We start from the raw sequence: 23,621 nt of genomic DNA, 5'->3' as shown, positions 1-23,621 counted from the left end.
CATTTTCCGCCCCTATCCGATCGTGCGTCTTCCGGCCTTTCCCTTTTTCTGGGTTTCTCTTCTCGGGCCAGCAGTGCGTCTTCCGCGTTCATGTACTTAGTCGCCTTGTAAAGCACATCCGACATGGTTTTCGGGTCATTCTTATATAGGGAAAATAAGAACTTACCCTTCCGCAGCCCATTTGTGAACGCCGCTACAAGTATCTTGTCGTCTGCTTCATCGATCGAGAGAGCCTCTTTGTTGAAGCAAGTGATGTACGATCTTTGTGTCTCGTCTTCCCTTTGCCTAATGCTCATCAGACACTCGGTGGATTTCTTATACCGGTGACCCCCGATAAAGTGTGACACAAATTGAGCGCCTAGTTCCTTGAAAGTACTAATGGAGTTGGGCATCAATCTACTATACCAGATCCTCGCAGGTCCTTTCAACGTAGTGGGGAAGGCCCTGCACATGATTTCATCCGATACACCTTGAAGGTGCATTATGGTCTTGAAAGATTCCAAGTGGTCTAAGGGGTCCTTGGACTCGTCATAACTCTCCACCTAAGGCATGTGAAATTTTGGGGGAAGGGGGCATGAACTAACGGGTGCTATAAAAGGCGAATCAATTCACTGGACCAGGTCGTCAAGGTCGCTGGATACTCGACCTTTGAGGGCGTTCATCATCACATCCATCCGTTCCCTCATCATCTGCATCTCAGTGGCTATGTGAGGAGGGAAAGTGTCCGAGATAGATGGTCGGTTGGTGTCCTACCGCTTTGGTCTACTTGGAGCGTTACTACCCTCAGGTCCTTCCCGATTCCTCCTCTCAGCGCTTGTCCCTTCATGGTCTTCCTCCTGTGTGCTAGGATGTGCATTCCTTTGTCGCAACTGCTCCTCCAAATCATGATTCTACTTGGTTAAGCATTCAACCACCACCGCGAGCATTTGGACTTGTCTCTCCAAGGCCGTAGTGTGCAGTTCGTCGCCCTGATTGTTGGTTGTTGCCATCAAACGAGTGAGTACTATGCAACTTTTTGTCTCAGGGATAAAGCAACAGCTGATTACTTTCCCACAGACGATGCCGAAAAATCACCAATAAGCCACACGTTTCTCATAAGACTACAACAACACCTACACAACAAAAAGAAAAGTCCTAACAGAAAGCACCGATGTGGTGCCGACCAAAAACCCTCCGATGGTCAAGTTAGAATTTTTCGCAACCCTAGAGTGCCAGAGTTTAGTGAATTATGTGTACCTTGATTGTTGAGGGCTCATGGGTTTTTATAGTAGAGTCGGCCTCCGTTTCTTGCGTTCCAAGACGTTTCCTTCTAGGGAAGATCCTCTTTGATGAGCGTATATTACAGAATCCATTACTAGTTGGAATTCTTTTCATATTGAGATTCCTTAAAAATTATAGTAAGGCACAAGTTAATTTCATTTAAGAATCCTTGGAACCCAAGTGAGACAGATGAACGCCACGTGTCTTTTACGTCCATCCTCTATATGTCCGTCCACATTGGACTCGTCTACTACTAGCCTGCCATTTTGACATCATTACATCTATTGAAATGGATCCATCACCTATATCTTTTGATCCTCTTCAATCTATAATGGAAATAGTCAGTTGCGGACATATATGAAAGTGATATTCTAAATTCTAATGACAATTTGTCACAATTACAAGTTGTGAAAAATAAACAATATAAAAAGATTATATCTCCACCAAATCTCATCCTCTTGAATAAAAATCATGTGCATTTCATTTTATATTCCATCAATTATAATGTTATATCTATAAAATGAAACACAAAGTCAGACAATATTTTTATTCCTTTGCTCTTAACAGAAATATTTATTCTTATTATGCTACTACATAGTATAAACACGATTGCTCCCCCCCCCCCCCCCCCCCATAATCCTAGAACATTGTAGAATTCCAAAAAATAATTAGGGTTTTAAACTTCATGCTAGAATTTCCTTGAATTGAAAACTCTAGAAAATCTTGTATGTCTATGTGATAATTTTGTTGATTCAGTTCACAAACAAGAGAATTATTAAAACCCTAAAGGATTGGTCTAGTGATTCTCAAAATCTCATGAGATCCGTAAATCTTAGATTCAAAATGCCTAACCACCATCTTGAGACCACATCCAATGAATTCTTCCTGGTAATTACTTGGTTGGAAAAAATGCCCATACACCCCCTGAACTTTAGAGGAGTGGTCATTACACCCCCTAAACTTTTATTTTGGCCAATTTACTCCTTCAACTTCACACATTTACCAAATCACTCTCTCTGTTAGTTTGCTATCAAAATTCTAACAGAAAATGCACATGAGACACGTGAAACAAAGGAGAGAACTGTTTTTTGAGTGAAGGAGACACAATCAATCAGAATGACCATCTCTTCGTTTAACCACAATATGGATCCACACTAGACACACCCAAACAAAAGTCTCAAATCTCTATAATAGGTTTGTTTCAATTTTAAGAAGGTTCTAATGGATTTGGATATGAGGGAGCACCGCTAAAGCTCCCTAGGGATTTCCTAGAAACCCAAACAACTGGAGGTTTTTTGTTTTTAAGTTTTTAATTGAAAACAAAAATTCTGGGTTTTGAAGAATTCGGTGTTGTTGGGATTTAGAATTAGATGTGGGTTTTACCGTTTTGGTTAGTTTTCTTTATTGGGTTGGTAAAGAATGTTAATAAAGATGGTGGACTTGGCTATTGGGTTGTTGATTACTGCTCCCAAAGAATTCGTCCAGAGAATGCTTGAAGGGTAAAAGAATTGAAAGTCCAACATTCCATCCTTGTAAACCACGCTTCATTGTAGGAAAACAGGGTCCCAAAACTAAGGCATCATGGGAAATATTTAGAAGAAAATATCAGTAAAATGGTGGCTATTGAATAGGAGATCCATATTTGCAGCTGGACGGTGCAGTGGAACCATAAACGGCAAGACAAAGACTTCCAACCCCAGAAGTAGGAATGCCACAGTGGTGTTCTAACCATTGAGCTCTCTCTTCTCATCTTTTTGATTATGGTATTTTAAGCATCACGTGTGTCTCACACGTATTTTCTGTTAAAATTTTGACAACAAACTACAAGAGGTCATTGAAAGAGTAAGTTGGCCAAAATAAAAATTTAAGGGGTGTAATTACCATTTCAGGAAGTGTGGGGGCATTTTTCCCTACTTGCTTGGTTGTTTGCGTAGAAAAGGAGTGCTATAGATCCAAGGAATAATCAGGTGCGTAGAAAATGAGTGCTGTAGATCCAAGGAATAATCAGGTGCTCAAAAGCTCAGAACACACAAGTTCGCCAGCATGCGTTAGGCAGTTTCATATGAATAAACATTTCCTTTCCTATTTGGGCTAGGCCCAATATTATTTGCGATGACAACAGTCATAACCCATACCCAGCTATTTTAACATGCATTTTGAGGTTTTTGGTGTAGTCTCAATGTCCAATGCCCAGAACCTAGCCTTTTATTCAACTAATATTTATTCTGATTCCAGATGTGACACTCAAAACGAAAATCATTTCTTGGTAACGCTGATCTCTATCAACCAGATACAGATTCATTTTAATTAGAAATTATTAGAAATATATATCAGGGGTTGAGGAAGAAATATACAATTTAACCGAATCAAAATTATGTGATTATTCATTGTTACCTGCCATATCATTTTTATTTGAGTGAATACTGAATAGGGGATGTACACAACTGAAAGACAAAGCAGCAAGAAATAAATCATCCATAGAACAAAACTGTAAACAATGACTATCAGAACAATCAGGAGAGTGCACAAAAGTTATGGAAGATTTCAATTTTTTTTTTTTTTTAAAACTATCAATGCAACCTTGCTCCTTTAAGCAGGGGAAAAGGCTGCTACCACAGTAACCTAAATGCATCTGTATTCATCAACTCATCCTATCAACAATATCTAGAATGACTGTTCAATGTCAAGTACCCCAATCTTAAATAGTATTAGTACTGACAATTCAAAAGCAACAGATACCAGAGCAGAATATCCAGACATTAGAAGTTTCTACCATGAAAGAAAGTTAGCAAGGCCAACTTCATGCACTACAACAAAATGACTTTCACGGTATATCCAAAATCCACTTGCAAGCAGTTGGTGTTCATTTGATCTTGTCAATAATACCAGAGATAACTTCGCCCATGTCCAGATTCTTCATTGGTGTAAATGGTCGCTTCATATCCTGCAACAACCCAAGAAGAAAGAAGTAATTGGCAACTGAGAGAAAGGCTAGAGGGTTTTCCACAACGCTTTTCCACTTTAGTTCACTAAAAAATTTGATAGACTTTGGTATTAAGTTAACCACTAAATAGACCTGCACCTGCCTCTGGTAAAAGAATGATCAGGCCACAAAATTTTTGCCACAGCCAAACAACTTTATTATCATTATCAAGTAATCTTTGTGAAAAGAGATTGATTCTGGTAGGAGGAGTTGTGTATCCGCGGTTTAGTTCCTAGGGTTGGGTCCAATGGGGCCTGCCTCGGTGAGGAAATCTTTGTGAAAAGACAAAAGAGATGTACAACAAAAGAGAAATTCCACCAATATACAGATTTTGGGGTCTGGAAACTGATTGAAAGCTAAATGCAACATACCTAAGGTTCTCAGGCATCAAACACCAAATTGCAATTTGTTCTCAAAGACTTCATCTGAATGTTTTGTGATATCCAGACTGCCATTTATTTTGCCAATAACTCCATATTTCAAATCAGGATCCTTGTCTTTTCAAGGTCAAGATTTAGTTTCCAAGGATCTGAGGGTATATATGGTGCCACATCATTTAAAATTTATCAATAACACATTTTAAATAACATGACACCATGTACACCCATAGATTCTTGGAAACAATCTTCATCATGACATGGACTCATTTCATTTCAAAGAGAAACATAGAGAGTCCTCCCCATATTTTGTAAGAGGACAAAACATATTGAAGTTCATTCTTCACTTTCATTAAAAAATATATGTATAATACTTCATAATCAGAATTCCATTTATATTGCCAGTACCTCCACATGCCATCCAAGACAAAACACAGTGAAGCTAATTCCCTATACTCATGATCACCTAATATTCTCATGAGACAATTCCTAGCAGCCTTTTCAACAACAAATCTGTAATTCATTATCGCAATCAATGGTATGTAGAATACAAAAAACCCATTCAATTTCCAAGGGGCAGAAAATTCAAGTTAATTGCATCAACAGCCATCATAAGAACAACATACTGGGGAAAACCAGATTTGACATGCATAATGCATCTGAAGGTCAACACAATGGAAAAAAAAACACACAAATAATTTTGTCTTGTTTACCAGAAGACTGATGAACGTCTCGCCGCCTTTTTCTCGTATTTCAAAGCACCCCCTTCTTGGCTGTTGAAAAGAGGAAAAGTAAAAATGAACCAAATCACTAAGCCTATAATAAAATGGCAATTAACCTTTAAAAGCAAGTCACAAGGGACACTTTTGACATACAAGATGACCCTTTTGTTTCTATTGCATTTAAGTGGAGTGTACTTTTAAGACATATAATTAGGGAAAAGTCAATCTGACCAAAGGGTGTACTCATACTTCAGTACATAATTCACTTACTCGTACATCATCAAAAAATTTCCTATTCCATTATTACAATCAAAAATAAAAATGAAAAATCAATCAAAATTTCAAAATTTAATTGCAGCATAATACAACAAAGTATAAAAATGGAGCAAATATGAAAATTTAAAAAATAAAAATAAAATCTTTAGAAAGATGAAGAATCAACCTATACGCTGAAGTAATGAACCCTCCTGCTACATGACTTAATAAGTTTCAGTGAATCACACAAATAAATAAAACTTTAAATGAAAAATAAAAACTTGTAATATAACATCACACTTTACTAAACAATTTTGGATATTTCAAGAAACAGATTTGAAAAACTAAATTCATTGGTAAGGAAGGTATGAGCAACAAAAGGTAGAATAATTCAAACATCAAAATAGAATATTGATAATAAACAACATAAAATTTTGCTTTTCCATTCAAAAGAACAAGATTTCAGCTTAAGCAGCACAGAACAATAAACTTGTCTAATAATTTATACTCCAATGCCATTAAGGTATGCCATAACTAGAATGTTATTAAAGAATAAATTTTATGATAAAATTCAATCCTAAATGTTTGTTAGTTATCCATGCATATTCAAGAAAAGGCATTTTATGAATAGAATATCCTTGAGAATTGCAGATGGCGTATTTATGATTGTTATTATGATTAGTTTTCTACGTCTATTTTGCATGGGTTAAAAACGTTATAATAGATTCATTACTTAAAACAGTTTTTGACATTTTTCCCCTGCATCAAATAAACCATAAATTGAATCCACCAGATCAACATTAGTATGGATATCTTGTGCAATGGCTTTGCAAAGGTGCTCTCATAGTTTGAACCAAGACTCATTTTTTCCTGACAGGAGAATGGCAGATAAAGAAACTATTTTTCATAATTATCACATTCATACTAGTCAATCTCATGTTATCTAGTGGCTTTGCTGTTAAGAGATGTCAAGTTCAATGCAACTACTGAAATCATCAACAAAGTTAATAACATTCACCAAGCATACCTTATCAGGATTGACCAGCACTGTGATACCACTAACACCTTCCTCCAAACCTTCTTTCACCTGAATAGCTCTTGTCTTGAATGAATTGCATTGCTTGCTAGAGTAAAGCAACAAATAAATTAAAAAGAACACCATAATATGGGAAGCTTATTTCTCCTAAAAAATACAGGCTGTTGTCAGGGGCAAAAGACATCAAGGAACAACATCTGAGGAAATATTCCCCATAAGCATCAAAGAAAATGAATATATTGCATATAACAAGACTTCAACTGACAATGGCAAAAGAAGGGAACAATTCCAAACATAATATCTCCAATGTATGCTAAAAGCTGCTAATGAGATCAGATTCATTCAAGATATTCTACAAAGCCAAAAAAAAGGCAATATTGGTATTTCCTAATTTTATACATGCTATCCAAATTTGAACTGAATCCATTAATTACTTTCTTCCAGCAAATAAATATAGCAAAATTTGACTAAAAAAGATCACACCCTAAGTAGTCTGATTCAATCATCAACCTTCTCAATAGCCAGTCCCCTGAGAGTCGCAACAAACACCAAAATTGAAAAACAGGGGAACCATTCAAAACATATACGCATACAACAAGTCAAACTTGAGTTGATCTACTTTCTTATTTTGGATCCCCACGACAGTAATTACAACACTTAACATCATTTTCGCTACCTTTCTACCAATTCTGTAGCTAACAAACTGAAAGATTTACCATAAATGTTTGTGTGTCTGTACACTAATCAAAAGATAACAAAATCTTACGAACTGAACAAAACCACAGAAATCCAAAAGAACAACCAGCCAACTACTAAATTAACAGTCTTCAAGCAGCAAACTGTGTGGGTCTTCGGGAAGTGACAGGCAGAGTACTACTTATCAAAATAAAAGGGACTGGCAGAGTACCTTTCAAAACTCAATATGCTACCCACCCATTATCAGAACAAGGAATTTTATCAATGTTGTGTTTTCCTCTGCTACCAATAATGAATCTTCACAACCTGTACACCTCTATAATATATTGACTCTAATCTTTCATCATGTAAACCCAAATTAACCTAGAACCCAAGAACCAAGCATATTATAATAGAAAACCCTAATCAACTTACTAATAACAACAAAAGGAAAACAATATCTAACTCAGCTTATACAACAGTTTTGCTCACGTGAACAAAAAACCAAAATTCAAAACACCTCAAATCTTATTAATTTCTCTTAGCGCCTCAAAATTTCAGTTTGCTTTGATTTCTTCCATTTTCAACGCAACCAAACAATAAATTAAGCTTCTTTTCCAAACTAAAAAACCAAACAACAAATAAAAAACGACTAAATTTTTATCACTTCCTTGGCAACCAAACAACAAATATAAGGTATAAGCAAGCACTCGATGTACCTTCTATTCCAAACCAAAAGAACAAGAAAAACCATAATACAAACAAGACTAATTTTCTTTCACCTTCTCCGAAACCAAACAAGAAACATTAGATATAATAAGAAAAGCACTAAAAACCTAACCTTTCAAACGAAAATAGCAACAATACCACAACAAGAGACTAATTTTCTTCTTGCACTTTTCTCGGCAAACCAAACAAGAAACATTAGACATAATATGCAAAGCATTAAAAACCTAACCTTTCAAACGAAAACAGCAAGAAAACCATATCAAGACACTAATTTTCTGTTTCACTTTCCTCCGCAACCAAACAGAGACAAAGTACCCAAAAAAAAAAAAAAACAGAAAACCTAAAGAAAAACTCACCAGTGCTCAATCACAATGGTTTTCGTCCCTTCCTCGACTTCTTCCTCCACCACCTTGAGCTCTACGTCCTTCTCAGCCTTCTTGACCTTCTTCGCCTTCGGTAACTCGGTCTTCTGCAACTCAGCCACCGAGTTATCTGAGTTAACACTGGCACCTCTCCGAGCCGCGCTCCGAGTCACCCGCGCAGCCAACTCGGACTTCGGTTTCTCTTTCTCTCCTTCCTCAGCAAAGCGTCGTTTCCTGGGCGCCATTGAAGAAAAGCTTTTTGCTTTCTCTCCTTCTCAGACTCTCTCTCTCTCTCTCTCTCTCTAAAAACTTGAATTTTCTACTATACAACGCGCACTCTGCTTCAGTGAGTGTGTGCGTGACAATTAGACGCTGTGTGAGTATTTATTTCCATTTTCCCGCTCCAAATTTATGTACTACTACTTCTATTTGGTGATTTTGAACGGACGGTCTTGATTAATCTTTATCTTTTTTTTTTTTTTTTTTTACATGGGTATAGATGATTGAAGTTCAAATCTTCTGTCCCACTTTTCCTGCTCCACTATATACTCTACCAATAAAAACTTGCCACGTGTTCACCTAATTAATTAAATACTATTATTATTGACTTATTAATGTTACCGTTATTAATTAATAGTAGTATTTAATTAATTAGGTAAACACGTGGCAAGTTTTTATTAGTGGAGTATAGAGTGGAGCAGGAAAAGTGAGACAGAAGATTTGAATTCAGATGATTGATAGGATTCTGCAAAATAGTCACTTGCCTTCCTAAAATGGTAGCAGCATCAAGATCAAAACAAAAAAATTTCTAGAACCACATATCTTATGCTATTGGCCGCGCATACTTAGAGACCCTTCTATTCTTTTTAAACGTCTATAACTATAAGTTACAGCAAATAAGAGATTTATTCAATAACACCAATACTTTTAAGGTTTTTTTTTTTTTAAGGTTCATAAATATAGCAAATGAGAGATTTATTCAATAACTCATAAATTTTAAATTTGAGTACCACCTTTAAATGTATGTTTGTCATACACCTATATATGATTTTACTCGTTGGGGTTGGGATATCATTTTTTATGTAGCCTATTGAATCACAACATCAAACTAATACATATGCAAAAAAAATAATATAAATCTTTCACATTCAGCGTGCGTTTTACTATTTAACTTATTTTTGCTACAATTTATGTGTAACATTGAACTATTTTAGCTAACTTTTACCTTTATCTACAATACTTTCAGTAAAAAGTTTCTGTCATTAATCTAATAAATTATTTACAATGTGAAAGCCTTGCAATTAATGTTTTCAACAATACTACACATATAACAACATCAACCCATCAAGGAAGAAGAATGACATGTCATTGATAATCCAGTGAAACACAACCAAAATTACTCTTCTTGCGATTGGCATTACTTAAAAAGCCATTTTTTTACTATTCAGCTTATTTTTACAATTATTTATAAGTTTCATTGCACTTTTTAGTACTATTCATGAGCCTGCCATACTATTTTAGCTACCTTTTAGCTTTGTCTGCGGTACTTTCAACAAAAAAATTTCAATTTCAGCTAAATAAGTTCTTCCTAAACACACAATTAATCCACTTGGTCAACCTGCAAAAACTTCAAAATTGGGTCAATAATGGTAATCTCGGTTGCTGATGGAATCAAAAAACAATTTACATAAGATAAAAGATTTAAAATAGAATTATGAAAAGAAAAAAGTAACCCACAGTTGGTACAAAATTATTTTCACACAAGTTAATTTAAAAAAATGACATGAAATGAAAATTATTCTCACACTTCACGTGAAATGTGACCAACACTGCCCAATGCAACAGACTTAAAAGCATCGATTACCAATAGGTCGTTCCTCCTAGAGAGAGGGAAATAGATAAACCAAAAAAAGAAGAAAAAGAGAAATAGATGAATGCATGCGGCTGACTTTTTAATGGGATAAGTTTTTAGTTTGTGAAAGTTATCTTTGATTTGTTGTGGTTAAGCCAAAATTGTCAAATACCACTATTTTTTAAAATATTTTGCAATTTAACACTATTTTTAAAATACGTAGGGATCTATCACTAATTACTATCACTAATTAGAAATTTCAGTTTTCCATGATACTTGGATTTCATAGAAAATTTTTGAAAATTTTTTATGTAACTCGAGTTCCATAAAAAATAGCATGACAATTTGAACGCTATTTTTTCAAAGAATTTGAGTTTCTGGAACTCAAGTTACACAGCAAACTCAAATTTCACGAACTCAAGTTTTAAAAAAGTAGTAAATCGCTAAATATTTCACAAATAATGAAAATTCATACATATTTTCTCAAACTGTGGTATATGGCCATTTCGGCCGTTGTGGTTAATTTTAAATAAGAGTGGTGAGACATGTGATGATAGAGGAAAATTAATAGGTAGATTAGTGAGAGGGAAGAGAGGAAAACGAAAGGAGTTGGTTTTTTTTCCCAAATCCTCTTAAGTTGTAACCGCACCGGATGTTTTGGCCCCAAAAAAAAAAAAAAAAAAAAAAAACTCTGAATTAGAATTTATTTTCACTCACCTTGACAAAGTGGGGACAAACTTTTTTAACCTTTTTTTAAAAAGAAAGAATAAAAAATAAACTTGGATTTATTTTTGATAGAATTGTACTTGCAAAAAAAAAAAAGAGTGAGAGAGAGAGAGAGAGAGAGATTTTCTAAGTAATCTAGAATCTAGGATTTTAAACCTTAATAATTTTATTTAGATAAGTGAAAAAGAGTGGTGAATAACTGGATATTATTTTAACTACATGAGATGAGATAATCACATTAAAATTAAAATAAAAATTAAAAACTATAAGGGATATGAAGGGTTTTTTTTTTTTTTAACTAACTTAACATGGTCTAATTTTTTTAAACTATAGAATAACTTTTTTTTTTTGAAGGTGAGGACAAAAAAAATAAACAAAGAGAAGGGAGTAACCGTGTTTTGATTGGACTTAGAGTAATGTTAGCAAATTTGAATTTTTGTCATTTTTTTTGTTGATAAACTTGAATTTTTGTAATTGGTTGGAGTGGGAAATTACTTAACAATAAAAAATAAAAAATAAAAGTGAAAAGTTATTCTATAGAGGTATTTTTGAACCATGAAAATGAGAATCTCAAACAGAAAAAGACTCGCAAATAATAGTATAGATATCAAACTACAAGTGTTGGAAAAAATAAGTGTTGAGTTATATGAAAGTGTCTGATAGCCTGTTATAGTCTGTGCCATATAGAATAGTTATTGTGAATGGTGGAGAAAAAGTAAATAGTTTATATAAAAGTGACCAGTAACCCGTCATAGTATGTATTATATAGAATAATTGTGAAAAATGATGTAGTAATGAGTGTAAACGAATAATCATAGAATTACTATTAAAAAAAAAGTTAGTCTTATCAAAGAAGGTGAAAAATCAGAGAAATACTATGTTTACAACATTTCACAACAAATCTTAACTGACATGCTATTATCTATATCTAGATTCTATACTACTATTTAATGAGTTTTCCTTGTTTGGGATTCTCAATTTAGATGCCCAAAATACCATCAAATTCATCTGTTACTAAGACTTAAATCATAGGATTAGACATATAAAATTAGTATTAAAATCTCATAATTTTTAGTTTTTTTTTTTTTTTAAAGTTTTTTCTCCCACCTCCACATTTCTCTCTCATGTTGGTTGTCAAGTACTAATACAACTTATTTTTTTTTTAAAAAAAAACTGTTTTTTTATCCACAAATGTACCATTTTTATAATTAGTAAATTGTTTTTGTCCTACCTCCACATTTCTCTCTCAAGTTAGTGGTCAAGTAATAATTCAATTTTTTTCTTAAAATAAAAAATTAAATAAAACTGTTATGAGTAAAACATATAAACCCAAAAATAAATAAATAAATAAATAAAAAGCCTCATCGCACATTCAAAGTGCGTGTGATGAAGTTAGTTGATTGTTCTTGACATTAGTTGTCAAGTACTAATACAACTTATTTTTAAAAAAAAAAAAAAAACTTTTTTTTCCCACAAACATACCATTTTTTTTATCACTAAACTGTTTTTGTACACCTCCACATTTCTCTCTCATATTAGTAGTCAAGTAATAGTAAAACTTTTTCTTAAAATAAAAAAATTAAATAAAACTGTTATAAGTAAAACATATAAACCTAAAAATAAATAAATAAATAAAAAGCCTCATCACACACTCAAAATACATGTAATGAGGCTAGTTTGTTGTTACTGACGTACAAAAAGGTAATTTCAATTATGAACTTTTTTTTTTTTTGATACATTTATGAACTTAAATTAAAACCAATAACAATTTATCACTTATAATTTATTGTAAAAATATTACAGACTTTACATTTGCTGAAAAGTTATGAACTTAAAAGTTACTCTTTTATTGTATCCGCAAGTATTGCATCCCATGCAAGCTGAACAGCCATACTTTGTTTGCTTTGGAATAATTTATCATTAATTATTCAAATGACTGTATTTATTTCACATTAAATTATAATTTTGATAATCTAATTTTTTTACTTATTACTTTCAATCATTTACGAGACTACAAACTACCCAATTTCTCATCATTTATTGAATTGTCAATTTATAATAGAAGTATCATTGCTTTCATGTGGCTTCATCATTGATAGTCAAGTAGTTATATACTCATCACAACTTGACATATTTTTTGAGTGTGAAATTAGGTTTTGTTTCTAGACTCTTTTTTTTTTTTTTTTTTAAGGGGAACTTAATAAATAACACAGCATAATTAATGCCAATGAGCTTTAAAGATGGTGCCATCATATTTATCTTTAAATTTATACAAATTTTGGATAGAATTTTCATCCGAGCTTGTCTAAAATAAAACGTAGCGGTTAAAACAAGTTTTATATATATTTTTAATCATATGATTTATCTAATGAAAAATATTAATAAATACTTTAGGGTATTGGTTTAGAAATATTTTTTATGGAAAAAATGATAAAGAAATTAATTTTATTAATACTTTTTTATATTTTTTTATAAAAAATGTGTCAAAATTTTTTTTATTAATAACTGTGTCAAAATTTTATGACATGTGTCTAATAAGTGGCGGGAACATGGGTGACAATTACGAAGCATTTGAGCAGTGGAAATGGCGGCAGCAAGGCGAAATCTCCAAGAGCTGTTTCCCAAGATGTGGCAGTAAACATATGGATAGTTATTTTTCCAAAGTAACTGCTACGATTTCCTATAAACCTATATTGTTTGTGGGTGTCAATAGCTTGTGTGAGCAAGGGTGTTTAGGGTGTTAGATAGGAAAACGAAAGGTACACTGAGAAAACATTGTAACTATGTGGGTTTTAAGCCTTTGGTGGCTGCGTGTTTTAGAGCAAAGACAGGTTTTGGTGGGAAAAGTTTCAGTTATTTGGCAAGCTAGTTTAAATATATTTGTATACACTTTTTTACCCATATCAAAAATATTCAAACAACATAACTTAAGCTACTCTCCCAAACACCTCCTTAATATTCCTTTATACTTTGAGACAAAGTGGCAAACTAATAAAATGTTGGAAGTTTATGTGCTTGTGGTGTGTGCTTTACATTGTGTTGTGTATTGATTCACACAAACTAATTTGAGTGTCCCTTTATCATGAGTGTTGATGTTGACTAAGAATGTGTTTGGATTCAAGGCTGCGTTTTGCGTTTTGCGTTTCAAGCTTTTTTTTTTTTTTTTTTTTTTTTCAAGCCGCAGATGTTGACCAGTCTTCCGTGAACAGTGCATCTGTGCACTGTTCACGGACCCACAAATTTCACTTTTCAGTCACTTTTTCATTAAAAATGGGTCCCGCGGTACTATTCACACATTTTAAAATTATTTTGCTACAGTGTTTTCAGTTTTCAGTTTTCAGTTTTCAGCAATAAGTTCTATCCAAACGGACCCTAAGTGTGTATTTAGATACGGCTTATTTTGTTAAAAGCTGAAAATTTATTACTAAAAACAATAAAAAATAATTTATGGATTACTGTTCATTGCTGAATGTATTGTTCACTTGCCTTAAAACACTGTTCATGTTTCATGAACAGCGCAAGAGGCGCTGGTAAAAAAAAAAAAAAAAAGGCAAAAACGCCAAAGCTGAAACTAAAAACGCTATTCAAACGGGGCTTAAGACTAAATTGACAACTTAAGGTCAGCTCAACACCTAGGCTTAGGGCCCTATTATAAAAAATTCTCTTGCAATTTTTATTTTGTAATTAGAATTAATAAATATTATTAAAATTGACCATGTCACGAGAAAAGTAGATAGATCAACTACTATCAATTAACACAGAGATGAAAGCAAAACATAAAAACAAAAACTGATTAATTACCTTGCATAAAAAAAGGACAAATGATTTTTAAATCTTAAAAAAATATATAATTTAGAAAATTAAATAAATGTTATTTAATCAATATTTAAATACCGAAAATAATTTCACTTAAATTTATCGTCATATACCTTAAACTGTATTGAGCTAACACTAAGAAGATTCTACCCTATCACACCAAGAGACCAAGATTTCTTTTTGACTAACATAAGTACTCTTTCATCGGCTAAGGGATCTAGGAAAAAAATTGTTCAACTTGCGAGATTAACAGTACATTATAATTATTTTTCAAGAAAAAAGTATTCTTTCATTTGATATTAAAAGACTATTTTTATTTTATTTTTGCCATAAGATCAAGGGCTTAAATAAAACCCAGGGCTTTGATCCCGACATATAGATATTATTTGGTATGGTAGTAGCACAATGTGCATGGCTGCTGATCATTTTTCACGAGACAACTAGAATTGAAAATCAAAATTATTGAGTCCATGTGTGTGTATATATATATATATTCTTTTATAGCCAAATAAAAAAAATCCATTTATTAAATTAAAAATAAAAATTTTACGTTCAGAATATATATAACCCCAAAAAAAAGTAGGCAGAAAACTGTGAATCAGGGACAAATGGAAAAATCAATGACAAGCTGGCAGCCTCCTCAAAATCTTGACCGTTCAGCTTCTTGCCTCCTTTCAGCTAAAACTTTTTAGATATAGTGAAGCACCCAGATTATCTGGAAAGTGAACCTCACAATCTTTATCTAAACATTATCCGGGGTAACAAAGGTGAGGGCTAGAATCAAATGATGTGATTGTTGATTCCAGCAAAGAATAATACTGATAGAGAAAAGGCTTAAACTGTTGTATAATTGGAGAAAAAGTGCAGCAATTTATCCAGAGTTTCAGGATAGAACTTTCTGCCAAATAAAAAACATGGCTTTTTCATCCCATTCCACAAACAAGGTGTGACCAATACAGTTTTCTGCAACCAGAAATCAAAACAAACATCTTTTTAGATCTTCATTCTCCCATATAGAAAAAAATTATTAAGTACGCCAAGAATACAACGGCTTCGTACTCCCTCCTGTTGGTAGATCCCACTATAAATTTAATGAGTGGAATTTACCTAAGAAGAGGGAATACGTTGCCGTAATCTAAGAGTACTGTATGGTTACTTTTCACAAGAACACAGGAAAACAAAAAACTAAGCAACACCTTTAAACCACCATTCAAGTAATAAACTCAATACCTTTCCATCACTAGTGACATGTATGCTCTCGTCAATGGACTGAAATGGTTAACACGGTGTCATTAATGTTGCATCTAATACCAAGGAAATCAACTAAAAGCAAAAGATAAGATTTTTCTCACGTACTGTAATGTTCTTTAGGAGCTCATAAGTAATATCTTGAGCCCTATATGCTTTGGGATGCCATTTTCCTTCGGACCAATCGACATGTGTTACAGACCAATTTGCAATTCCATTGGGATCAATCATCTGAAGAACAGAAATTGAATAAAATGGCACCAATAGGAGAGATTAAATTGAGTTATACTTCACAGAAGATGACTCACATTAAAAAGAGTTGGCAAATAATGCTCATCAGAATAGCAGTTGCGCCCATCCATATTTGGCTGAGAAAGTTGAAAGCACCAACATCAAGATGTTTGTTAATGAAACTGGTTTTACAGTTTACACGTTTTCCATGGGCTTCCATAACACAATATTGGCAGCACAGAAGAAAAGATATTGAATCCAAAGTAGCAAACCATTCAAACTGCGATCTTTTTTTTTTTTTAACAGTTCATATGGCAAAATAATTTGTTGCGTTCAACATTGTTGTTTATGGCATGCATAAAAATATCAGACCATAATAACTTTGGAGAAACTTAAACCTTGTCCAACATTAGCTTGCTTAGATCCTCGTCCTCTTCCAACAGTAATATGAGATATCAACATTAAGATTTTTTTTTTAAAATGCAGCAAATAAAAATTTGATACTAGGGATAGAGCTTCCAAAAAGCAGTCTAAGAACATCAATAAAATAATGTCTTCATTCTAGGTTATGAAATTTGCTTACTAGAAAGCAGCCAATTGCAGGGAAAAACACAATAGACATTCCAAATTTATATAAAAATAATGAATGATACATGCAGCCTAAAAGGAGAAGATTTGGCTAAAAGCACTTTGATGAAACGAAGAAGAAGAAGATCCTCAAAAAAAAAAAAAAAATGAAGAAGAAGAAGCTAGGGTTCAACACTCTAGAATCCACACTAACTTTTCTGAATTATCTTTCAAAAAAAGAGAAATTCAACAGAATAACTTACAGAAAAAATAAAAACAACAGAATTTTAGCATTTAAGAGAAGAAAGAAGACAGAGAGTGAGGCAGGGGAAAGTAATGCAGTTTAGTAATTCTTAAATGTTCATTCATCCTGGGTTCTAATCGTGTTTTCAATTGATAGACCCTTTTTCATAGACATTCCAAAATATAAAAAACAGTTAAAGAAAAACAATTTTACTTCCTAAACCTAAGTTTTTTTAAAGTTGGTGTATTATATTGGTATCTCATTTCCAACTAAGATTACAAATCTCCTCCCCCTCCCAAGACCCCATCCCCCCAAAAAAAGGGAGAGATTGCAGAATCTATACAAATAGACTGCTTTTGGAATGCCTTGGAAACACCTCTACAAAACCCGCATAGGCACATACATAACAATATGTGAAAATTCAAATAAGCGAGCATGTAATTATAGGTATTTGTTGATAAATTATCCCATCATTTGTCCTACCTGCCCCTTAAAAGGTGAAAAAAAGAAAGAAAGAAAAGAGAGGATCATCTTATACTTGCTCCCTCCCATGTCCCAATCCCAACCCCCCCCCCCCCCCCCCCCCCCAAAAAAAAAAAAAAAAGAACAAAGAAAGGGAAAGAAGAGAATCCTAATAACAAGGAGCAAAATAATATCAAAATTCTGCAGCTGAGATGTAGCTATCCCTGGCAAAAGCAAGATTCCTTGCATCAACCATGTCAAGATCTCTATGTTCTTAATTTACACCATATTTTAATCTTAATGAATCAAGACCTGCCAACCTAGATCAAGACAGACATTGAGATATGCGAGGAAAACACAAATGCAGGCCCTACAGAATAGACCAGATTCTTCATCTAGCAAGCAATAACAAAAGCAAGGACAAGATCATGACTGAAAATGGATTACCTTGCAGTAAAGCCTGAATTTCCTGTAGTAAAGATTGTCTGCCGTAACCATGATAGCATGCTGCCGCTTCATGGAAAACCACTGCAATACAAACAACATTCACAAATAGCAACACTTGAGAAATATTTCAATCTTCTATGCTACAAATTTATATATCTGTTGGAAGAAAAAGAAATTAAGCCACAACCTATCTGTGACCAAAAATTCTACAAACAGTAGAATTTTCTGATCTACGTGAATTAAAAAAATTGAAGGTTAGGTCCTGATCTTTTTGCTGTTGAGCAGCCTAACTAATTCTACAAGCAGAGAACGGCATGATATGCCGTCAAGTTGCTTAAATATTCCGGAACTAACCAAAGAATGTGGCACATGATCTCAAATGGCTCTTTGAGGGTAGAGTGTCACAAAGTTTTAAAAGAATACCAAAAATTGAAAAAGCTGAGAGAGACTGTTAGAATAATGGTTAAATGATTAAATTCACCTTTCCTAATAGTTTAAGCTTTTGGAATAAACAATAGTTTATCATGTTATCGGAGCAGGTGGTTTATGGTTTGATCCCAATCTCCACTCTTCCTCCCATTTAAGAAGTTTAAAATCCCACATGTTAGACCCACTATTTAGGGTGAGTTTGGGTCCACGTGTGAGGGGAAGTATTAAAATAGTGGTTAAATGATTAAGTTCACCCTTTCCTATCAGTTCAATATAGGTCATTCTACACAATGCAGTGGAAAAAGTCAGCAAGCCTAAATTTGAATGCTAGTGTGGAATTCCTCAAAGGCTTCCATGAGTTCACACACATTAGTAATTGTTTTCCATGAGGGAAGGTTGCCCAGCCCAGTGAGAGAAAGTGGTCCTCATTTTTGTGCATGAAAAAACTAATATTCAAAAACTTCAATTATGGTGGGAACAACAATATGAAGCTTGGTGAGTAGATGCATTGCAGAGGAATTCATAAAACCAATCAAAAAGGGGAACCAATATTAATTTTGACCATCATATACCTTAATGTGAAAGATAAGGGGCCACAAGAATGTGTTCTGTTTAACATTGAGAAAACTTGTTTTCCTATAATAAGAATCTCTCTTACAAATAAATGAATAAGATCGAAGTTTCTATGTCAACTACAGTTCAATATGTTATAAAGACTTTACCTGTGAAGCCTTCCGAAAATCTTTCTTTTCAACTTCAGGCAACATGTGCTCTGAATACCTCCCAGTTCCATGTGGACCAGGATCAATGAAACTGGAGAGAGAGAAAGAAAGAGAGAGAAAGAGAGAGAGCAAAACAATAAATCATATATCAACTCAGCAGAAACATAGCATTGATATTGGATTGGAAAAGGTTTCAAAATTTTATCAACCAACTACTAAGGGGTTCCTTTCACAAATTAAAGCTAGCGTACCAGTCGATAAAGCTGACATTTGTATACATTAGATAGTGATACACATACTCGAAGTTATGCAGGGGTACACAACTGAAACAAAATTGTAAAAGAAATTATTCAAATACCATATGCTAATAACAAGCACAATTTCACAACTGTAGTAAGAGAAATCTGATAATTAAATCACCTATCAGACAGCAACACAAACTGTTGGTTATCAGGGTCTGTAAGTGCATTTGCCAAAAGCCTCCTCTCTGCATCAACCATGGAAATTTTCCCCCAGCCCACCTGCAACAGCTTTGCTCATTCCATCAACTTACTGATCTGGTTTCATATCAAATGTTTATATTACAAATCTGATATTTATAAATCTTGTATGAGCACTAACTTTTTGGTTTTTGTCTTTTAATAGTTTCAAGCTTTTGAGAAATAGTGAGTTGATTCAAGTTGAGGGAGCACAAAGAGGTAGAGGAAGACCAAAAATAACATTAGTAGAATTACTAAAAAATGATATGTCAATTAAGGAAGTAACAGAGAGTATGACTTTGGACAGAATAGAATGGCGGCAAAGATTTTATGTGGCTGATCCTGCCTAATTTGTTGAGGATCCAAACTCCAAAACATTTGGGAGTTGACTAATTTGTTGTTCTTGTTGTTGCAAGCTTTTATTTTTAGTAATGTAATTATCCTTTCCAAGTATATGGCAAAATGCTGAAACCTCCTAGGGTGAATCTTACAACTCCAAAATTTAACACATAATAAAAGCCTCCATGAGGTTAGGTTGGAGCATCAATTTCCATCCAAAAAGTCTCTCCAACTTTTCAATGTTGAAAAAGCTTTGCGAACATAATGAACTGATGTTAGTTCAAAGATAGAACTCTTTGGCATCTGTGTAAAAAATACACACACACACACACACACACACACACACACACACATATATATATATATAAATTATTGGTAAGTAATGCATGCACCTAATGGGTCTTAATCCCATTAACCCTCAAACATGTCCTAAGGGGGGAGGATACGCTGTTATAAAAATTACAAAATAGCTGTCATCTTGGACCAGAATAATAAGGATGATGCTGTAACCTCAATTGACTGAAAGTAAAACTAATTACTTACACAATCTAAGCATGTGCATTGTTCCTCATTTAAAATGCTTAAGCAAGAACAAGAGTATCACAGACTAAAGCTAGATACAAAATAATTCCAAAGATCCTAAGCTCCCAAGATCCATCAATATTTCAATATATATGCTTTGAGATATAAATTACTGAAGGGAGATTAATATGAAAATGTTTCCAATTTTTGACAGGTCAGTAGTAAGAACACATCTTTCCAGCTTCAATCATAAGTCTTGTCTTCTTTTTAGTATAATTCAAAGCCACTAATAAGGAAAGGAAGATTAAGAACCCACTGAGCCCACTTCATAGTTTGTGACTTTGTGATAATATTATAAAGTATATTTGTATATATGATAACTTACCTTCTCACTCCGAATGTCTTTACCAACAAAGTAGGGGCTTACATGTACTGGTTTTTGCTTAGATGAATGTACATAAACAGTGAATCTGTCCTCGTGGCCCTGCAGAAAGAGAATAAATCATATATTTTTTTCTTGAATAACAGAGTTTGTACCATCTGAGGAAATTGTATAATATTGAGAAGAAAATTAAGTAGCATTTTGGTAAACTGCAGCTAGAGTTAAAAATTCCTAAATTAAATCTTCAATGAATGTATGGTCTGCAATGCAAATATCATCCTCTTCTCAATATTCCATCTCTACATCTCACACTATGCATAACCCAGCCCTCAATAAACACGTGTAACAAGTGAAAATTCAGAATTTGCAGATAACCTTCTGATTAAGTTGCTTTTTTTTTTTTTTTTTTGTGTGGTGGTAAATACACATGCATCCAGTGGGTCTTGAACCCATTACTTGATCCTCCACCCTGCCCTTACAAAAGGGAAGAGGTGATATTTGACCCTGGAACTCATTGGCAACTTTCCAATCAACTAGTTAACTTTAACTAGTCAATATCCTAAAATTAATACAGCTCCAGGGCATTCCACTGTTCAATCTTCCTTACTTAGTTCATTTATATGTGTATGATTGCACACTTTATAACTCAATTTTCTAAATTACCATCTCAACAAAAATCTGTTGTGTATCTCCACTATTTTTATCTGCACTTAATATAAACTAAAATTAATGTGCATACACATTTTTGTGCAACCAAAGATGGAAGTTCAGGATTTTTCCCATGGCTTAATGATAATCCAATGTTTAAATTAAAGGACTTATCACATTCCATCTTCTCAAAGCTTGCATACAGCGAGATTTGAAGATTTTAACATGAGAAGTGAAACTGAAACTCCACACAACAACTAGAGTAGAACCAAAGACAGAGAGATAAAGTATAATCAATAGAATTTGAAAACACCAATTCAGGAATTATATGAATAAATAGTGCAAGAAGTAAAACAAACAAAAGAGAAATGATGAGAAGGGAATAAAGCCTTACATGGAAAAACTTATCCCAGAGCTTCTCAAAAGGTAATGAACCAGGAGTCAGAAACATGAAAGCAATTTTTGGGGTCTTTGATTGAACAGGTGGTGTCTTCAAAATTTCTCTAAAAACAACTCGAGCTGCCGTCTCATCATCAGTTAATTCCCGTGATGGAACATATGGTTGCTCTTTAATCATAGCACAACTACTTGGAGAAAAGAGAGAGCATGCCACAGATGTTCTTGGTGTGTAAACTAAGGCAGCAATCAGAAAAATGCTCACCAAAGAAACCAATATAATAATCCATGTAGGCCTTTTTAAATTTGGTCTCTGTCGCGATCCAAACATGATTATAATATCTCTTATGCCTGGGTGCAATGCATGAGCTATCTTCATTTAAGATGAAGGTATCATAACAGACTCCCAAAGCATCTTTCAAATTCTTTATTTTTCCAGTGAACTAGTCTTGTCCTAAATATAGAACGAATAGTATCTGCCAACCAGCAACTTCTACCACTGATACACCAGAATCTGAAATTACATTGGTATTTAAAGCTTCAAAACCATGTTTAAGCTCACAAAACATGCTTACGCAAAGTAGTGCTACCATGGTTATTTACAATCAAGATAAGCAGAATTTGGCACTTACATATTTCAACCACAAGCCTCTATTCTTCATTTCTATGAAGCACGCAGCAGAGAAAGAGAGAAAGATCACAATTTTTGCTACAAAATAATAATGCATACATGCACAATTATTAGGTGGAAACTAGCAATGTACTCTAAGCATGGATCACATTGTTTAATGCTATCCCATACAACCAAACCAGTCATAGAACCCTAACATATCAATGAAGCACATGAACATATACCATTCTCGAGGTATTTACTGAACTTCCTTCTTATAATTCTATAAGTCTATTTCTTTAAACATATATGACTCATTGGTAATAGTAATCATATATAGATATATTAAAGTCGAAACACAATAAGAATCCAAATTAGTTCTAATTGTAGTCTAAATTTTGCGTTTTCACGCTTAAGCACAGGTTATTGTAATTGCCATTCATTGACAGAGATACATCACATATTACATTCATGCTTACAAATCAACCAAGACAAATTAATTATAGATAGAGAGAATCAGATGTTTTCCAATCTCAATCTACACAATGTAGGTCCACATATATGTAAATGCATTAACCAATCTCATTGCTAAACAAAAAAACAGAGCTGATCATAAAGCTAAGTCTGAATCTAAAGCAAAAAAAAAAAAAAAAAAAACCCAGCGGATCCACATCTCCGTTTATAGCTTTGAACATCACGCGTTTCAAACAACAATCAAAGTATTGAAATCCAATTCTCAAAGAGAAAACATACACACAAATCACAATAATGAGAATATTGTGAAAGTAATATGTACCTGTGATTTAGAACACGAAAGATCCAAAAAAAAAAAAAAAACCAGAGAACTTTCAGTCACTATTGGATCGTGTAAATATTATAATGCTATAGACACACGTCTACAAAAATGAAAAATGTGTGTATGTATATATAAATATAATGCGTGTAATATATATATATATATATATGGTTATAGAAATCTAAATCTAATATAACAAAGAAAGAAACAGAAATGGTGAAATGCTGTCAAAACAGTGGTGACCATTTTGTGGTGGTGGTGGTGGTGGTATCTATTTGCATACATATTTTGTGAGTGGGATCATTA

The 23,621-nt window shown here is 33.5% G+C and overlaps 2 protein-coding genes across 2 annotated transcripts; both read right to left on the bottom strand.

The window, feature by feature from the left end:
• Nucleotides 1-3,792: 3,792 nt before the first annotated feature.
• Nucleotides 3,793-8,776, bottom strand: LOC142614258 (uncharacterized). The gene is made up of 4 exons (XM_075786836.1): nucleotides 8,394-8,776; nucleotides 6,625-6,721; nucleotides 5,334-5,393; nucleotides 3,793-4,204 (listed from the first exon to the last, which is right to left on the bottom strand). The coding sequence occupies exons 1-4, from the start codon at nucleotides 8,642-8,644 to the stop codon at nucleotides 4,124-4,126; spliced, it is 489 nt and encodes a 162-aa protein (XP_075642951.1). The 5' UTR covers nucleotides 8,645-8,776; the 3' UTR covers nucleotides 3,793-4,123.
• A 6,689-nt stretch (nucleotides 8,777-15,465) lies between these two features.
• LOC142612958 (glycosyltransferase BC10-like) lies at nucleotides 15,466-22,417 on the bottom strand. The gene is made up of 10 exons (XM_075785134.1): nucleotides 21,908-22,417; nucleotides 20,869-20,967; nucleotides 19,564-19,664; nucleotides 19,395-19,466; nucleotides 19,144-19,234; nucleotides 17,993-18,073; nucleotides 16,350-16,409; nucleotides 16,150-16,272; nucleotides 16,024-16,062; nucleotides 15,466-15,756 (listed from the first exon to the last, which is right to left on the bottom strand). The coding sequence occupies exons 1-10, from the start codon at nucleotides 22,286-22,288 to the stop codon at nucleotides 15,628-15,630; spliced, it is 1,176 nt and encodes a 391-aa protein (XP_075641249.1). The 5' UTR covers nucleotides 22,289-22,417; the 3' UTR covers nucleotides 15,466-15,627.
• Between the last annotated feature and the right edge of the window lie 1,204 nt (nucleotides 22,418-23,621).

Source organism: Castanea sativa, chromosome 10, assembly GCF_040712315.1.
Source record: "Castanea sativa cultivar Marrone di Chiusa Pesio chromosome 10, ASM4071231v1".
NCBI classification, from domain to species: Eukaryota; Viridiplantae; Streptophyta; class Magnoliopsida; order Fagales; family Fagaceae; genus Castanea; species Castanea sativa.
Note: the sequence above shows the minus strand (reverse complement) of the source record. Positions and strands in the feature narration are given on the sequence as shown.

Bases quoted from the DNA above. Each gene is read 5' to 3' on its own strand.
- LOC142612958 (XM_075785134.1), bottom strand. From the start codon at position 22,288: ATGAAGATAGCTCATGCATTGCACCCAGGCATAAGAGATATTATAATC. The intron at 19,665-20,868 runs GTAAGTTATCAT...AAGCTGTTGCAG, and splicing joins AAGACATTCGGAGTGAGAAG to GTGGGCTGGGGGAAAATTTC. The intron at 16,273-16,349 runs GTGAGTCATCTT...TCTGTTCTTCAG, and splicing joins ATTTGCCAACTCTTTTTAAT to ATGATTGATCCCAATGGAAT.
- LOC142614258 (XM_075786836.1), bottom strand. From the start codon at position 8,644: ATGGCGCCCAGGAAACGACGCTTTGCTGAGGAAGGAGAGAAAGAGAAA. The intron at 6,722-8,393 runs GTGAGTTTTTCT...GCTTTACTCTAG, and splicing joins ACCATTGTGATTGAGCACTG to CAAGCAATGCAATTCATTCA. The intron at 5,394-6,624 runs GTATGCTTGGTG...TCTTTTCAACAG, and splicing joins TGCTGGTCAATCCTGATAAG to CCAAGAAGGGGGTGCTTTGA.